The sequence below is a fragment of the Oryza brachyantha genome, chromosome 6 (genome assembly GCF_000231095.2).
Source record: "Oryza brachyantha chromosome 6, ObraRS2, whole genome shotgun sequence".
NCBI classification, from domain to species: Eukaryota; Viridiplantae; Streptophyta; class Magnoliopsida; order Poales; family Poaceae; genus Oryza; species Oryza brachyantha.
This window is the reverse complement of record NC_023168.2, coordinates 18,618,214-18,623,126: the sequence shown is the minus strand read 5'-3', so window position 1 is coordinate 18,623,126 and position 4,913 is coordinate 18,618,214. Positions and strand designations below refer to the sequence as shown.

At 51.1% G+C, this 4,913-nt stretch overlaps 1 protein-coding gene across 1 annotated transcript; it reads left to right on the top strand.

Moving 5' to 3' along the window:
* The first annotated feature begins 228 nt into the window (after positions 1-228).
* On the top strand, positions 229-2,782 carry LOC102718845 (U5 small nuclear ribonucleoprotein 40 kDa protein). Its single transcript, XM_006656254.2, has 2 exons — positions 229-307; positions 1,503-2,782. The coding sequence occupies exon 2, from the start codon at positions 1,525-1,527 to the stop codon at positions 2,557-2,559; it is 1,035 nt and encodes a 344-aa protein (XP_006656317.1). The 5' UTR covers positions 229-307; positions 1,503-1,524; the 3' UTR covers positions 2,560-2,782.
* Positions 2,783-4,913: the final 2,131 nt, after the last annotated feature.

Genomic DNA, 4,913 nt, shown 5'->3' with positions numbered 1-4,913 from the left:
TCGCAGGGCCGACAAATGTAAGATAACATGTGAAAACTGGGCCCAAGTCTAACTCCTGATGGATCTAACCGAAACTCTCCCTTCTCCAAGCCCAGGCCTATCTCTTGGGGGCCATAACAGAAATGGGCCCACACCACGCCGCGACGGCCCGGCCCAATCCCTCAGGCCTCACGCGACTACGCACCCCGAAATTCCCGATTCGTCCACGCACTCCCTCTGCGCCGCCTCCCTTCCTCTCCCTCGTCTCCAGCCGGATCGGCTCCGCCTCCCGCCGCGCGCTCCCCGGCTTCGCAGGGGTCCCTTCCGGGTATGGCACCGCGTCCTTCTCTGGTTTTGATGTCTCCGGTGGCAGATTCTGCTGTGTCTTCGTGTGTGTATGGACTTCCGATTGAGCGAGAGAGAAAGGGAGAGGGGAGGGGGATGCTTGATTAGGGCATGGTGGCGTCTCCTGGATTCTGGAGTGTAGGAGTTTCAAAGCCACGGGGATGAGAAGCTGAAGCAGCTTAAACCCTCCCCTTTGCTTCTAGGGTTTCCTTACGTTGACGTAGAGGATTTACACCGGGATTTATTATCCTTTTAAGAAATAGTAGTGCAGATTTTGGTACTCGGAGTCCAAATCCATAGATGCCAAAACTGAAATGATGGTACTGTGCTGTGTGTTATCCATGGATTTGTTCAATCCCCCATCCTGAAGAGTGAGCAATTCAAGGTAAATGAGTCTGTTCATAGGATGGAAATGGAGGTCAATGACAAGTAGCCACCTCTGGTTGACAAGTAAACCGGCATGCCCCACCCTAATGTAGCAATTCCTCACACGCACCATAGTGTTATTCAGCTGCACTTACTTTGTGATGGAGTTTGCCAGATGAAAAATTTCCAGTTCCAACTTCACTAAACAAGGGCAAAAACTTCAAGCTGTATATTAGTATTCCAATGATTCTACTCAACTTCTTCATCGTACTACTAAGCTACCATACTTGATTGTGTATATCCCTGTGCCCACAATATCCTGGACATGGCTTCACCTAGATCTGCCCTTTATACAGCCAATTTGATCGATACAATTATTCATGTTACTTTGAACTGGTTTCTTCTGTAGCTAGATATTTTTTTCATGCTTCACCTGAAATTTGGTTTTGCTGTTACTGTATTAATGTCTAATGGTGATTGGTATTATGTAAAGTTATTTGGTATTAATTGGCCCAGTTTTCATGGCTTAGACATGTATCAAAGACACAATGTGATGTATCAATTGCTATATATTATTTGTGGAGGGATCCATATACAAACAGGGTGATGCACCAAACATGAGATCCAATTCAGTTTGCTCAATACATCCAAACTCAGTATATGTATACTTTTGCCTCTGGAATTTGGAAACTGGAGTCCGTAGTGCACTGGCTGCGATCACTTGTGTGCTGGAAAGATGTTGTTATCCTTTCTGTTGTTTGTGTCAATATTCATCTATATGACTAGTCACTCTTATAACTCTCTTTCCACAGGAACTTAACTGCAAACTTCAAGATGTTTGCCCCACCAGGCAACAATTCTTTGGCTCTTGCAGCACCAAGGCCAGGGATGGAGCTGGCTAACATTCAACAGCATCCTAATCAAGCTCTTGGGCCTGGTGGCAAGCAACGTACTTCCAGTCTGGAGGCCCCGATAATGCTACTCACAGGTCATCAGAGTGCTGTGTACTGCATGAAGTTTAACCCTGCTGGAACCGTGATTGCATCAGGCTCCCATGACAAGGATATCTTCCTGTGGTATGTCCATGGTGACTGTAAGAACTACATGGTACTGAGAGGACACAAGAATGCTGTTCTTGACCTTCAATGGACTACTGATGGGACTCAGATCATCTCTGCAAGCCCTGACAAGACTGTGAGAGTGTGGGACGTTGAGACTGGCAAGCAAGTGAAAAAGATGGCTGAGCACTCGTCGTTTGTAAACTCATGTTGCCCAGCTCGAAAATGGCCACCTCTGGTTGTGAGTGGATCGGATGACGGCACAGCAAAGCTATGGGATTTGCGTCAAAGAGGTGCTATACAAACACTTCCAGACAAGTACCAGATTACAGCCGTCAGCTTCTCGGAGGCAGCAGATAAGGTTTTCACTGGTGGCCTGGACAATGATGTCAAATGGTGGGATCTCCGCAAGAATGAAGTAACAGAGTATCTCAAAGGACATCAGGACATGATAACCGGAATGCAACTTAGTCCTGATGGATCTTACCTCCTAACCAATGCGATGGACAATGAGCTCAAAATCTGGGACTTGCGCCCTTACGCCCCAGAGAACCGGAACATCAAGACCCTCACAGGGCATCAGCATAACTTTGAGAAGAACCTGTTGAAGTGTAGCTGGTCCCCTGATAATCGCAAGGTCACCGCGGGGAGTGCTGATCGCATGGTCTACATCTGGGACACAACATCAAGGCGAATCTTGTACAAGCTTCCTGGCCACAACGGTTCTGTCAACGAGACCGCATTCCACCCCACCGAGCCTATCATCGGATCTTGCGGCAGTGACAAGCAGATTTATCTTGGGGAGCTGTAGACTACTACCATCACCTTTTTCAACCAGAAGCTACTGTACTATCTTATTATGAAGGCAAACTGAAACCATCGTTGCCATGTTTCTCCGTCTGAAAAATTATAATGCACGATTGGCTGACCAGAATTTCTCCTTTTGTAGATTGTATTAAGGCCAGTGGACTTACATTTTACAAACCATGTTCTGTGCCTTCAATTCATGTAATCCTACCTGTGACTATTCTGCCATTGATTGTTAATCGCTGGTTGCACCTACTGTGGTTTGAGTCAGAAACATTTTTCATTTGTGAACTTCTCCATGAGAAGGAAAACAACGAAACACTACAGAATTTGCTCGAAGATATAGCTATGGGCCTATGGACTCTGTTTAGTTTCTAAAACAAAAATTCAAATTGAATATTTGGACACACATGCATAAAGTATTAAATACAGGCAAAAAAAACTAATTACACAGATTACGTGTAAATTACGAGACAAATCTTTAAAGCCTAATTGAGCCATGATTCGACAATATGGTACTACATTAAAAATTTACTTATAACGGATTAATTAGGCTTAATACATTCGTCTCATAGTTTTCTCGCGAGTTTGTATCAGTATTATACTACATTTAATACTTTAAATACGTGTCCATATATCTGATATGACATCTTAAAAAAATCCCCAACTAAACACGCCCTATGTCAATCTGAAGCAGCCGAGTACGGCGATGCCGCGCGCCCTGCGCCCGGTCACCAGCGCCTCGGCCCTGTCCACTGCGGCGCGGCCCTCGTAGCCGTCCTCGACGGCGGCGACGACCAGGCTCATCCTGCAGGCGATGTCCGAGTGCGCGAACAGCACCGGGCCGAGCCACCCCACGAGCGCCGCCGCCGCCGACATGGCCAGCAGCTCGGCGCCGGCGCCGCCGCCGCCGGTCGCCGCGCCGAGGAGCGCGCTGAGCGTGAGCAGGAGCGACGCCGTCGCCGTCGCCAGGAGCTCGACGTAGAGCGCCGTCACCGCTGGCCGCGTCCACGTGCGCCGCACCTCCCAAAGGACGGCCTCGACGGAGAGACGGCCACGGCACGCGGCCGACGACGCCACGACGGCGGCGAGCACCGACGACGCCACGGATGCCAGGTACCCCACCGCGTCGACGCGCGCGGGGTCGTCGTGGGGGCTCGGCGGCGGTGACAGCTTGGAGAGCGCCAGCGTGAGGTTGCAGGCCACGAGCACTAGCAGCGCGGCGGCGACCGTCGAACACCTCTGCTCTTCTCCCATGGCGACGTGGTACGTGTGATCGTCTTCTTGACATGGCGCGCGCGGCGAGTAGAACGGCGGGCGCGACGCGACGGCGGGTAGGCGACGGCGCGCCAATTGTTGGACTTTGGCGCGGCGCACTTACCGCGACTTGTTCAAGACTGTTCAGCTTCAACAAGGGTTGAGATTAATTAATTAACGGGTCCATACTTTTTAGGGCTCATTTAGAAAAAAACGCTCGAATTTTACATGATTTTTTTCCACACGAAACAGTTCAATTCTTTTAAAATTTCACGAAATTCCGATAGGCTCTTACTTGGGCTGGACTGACTCCATAGTCCATTAGAGCATCTACATCAACATCTCCAAATCTTACTCTCCAAATATCTATTTAGCAACTTCTCATTTTATTTAGCAACCCAAATTCGTTTTTCACTTCAACGGCCTCTCCATTCATCTTCTCTATTATAAGTTAATGACATCGGGGTCTCACTTGTCAGCCTATTACCCTCTTTTCTCTCCCTCTTCCTCTTTTTCCTCCTCTCCTTCGCTCTCTTCCTCTCTCCCTCCTGTGCGGCGACGTACGCGGATGCAGATGACGGCGGTGGAGACCGCGTGTGGCAGCACGGCGGCGGCGGCGGCGACCGCGTGCCCGGGCGGCGACGACGACGGGCTGGCGTCCCCGAGCGGCGACGACGACGGATGAGATCTGGAGAGGGAAGGATGGAGATGGCGGCGGCGGGTGGGGCGGTCTCGGCTGGCGGCGGGGGGTCTCGGCTAGCGGCGGTCGAGGCGTCGCGTGGAGGCAGACCGGGGCGGCGTCGGTCGTGGCTTCACGCGCTGGCGCGTGGAGCAGACCGGGGCAACGGCGGCCGGGACATCGCGCGGCAGCGTGCGGAGGCCGGTGCCGGCGCTGGCGACTGGCTCGTGCAGCGGCTCCTGCTCCTCCCGTGCTCTCCCTGGTTGCGTGTGGGTGGGGATGGTGGAAATTGGTAGGGTGGGGCCCACTATTGGCCAGCCAAATTTGGCCAGTTGGGGGGAGGGTTTTGGCCAGCCGTTAAGCCATCCGGTTGGAGAGGCCGTTGGAGTAGGTTTTTTTTACTAGAATGAATAAAATTTGGC

Excerpts from the sequence above, each read along its gene's own strand:
- LOC102718845 (XM_006656254.2), top strand. The coding sequence starts at position 1,525 with ATGTTTGCCCCACCAGGCAACAATTCTTTGGCTCTTGCAGCACCAAGG.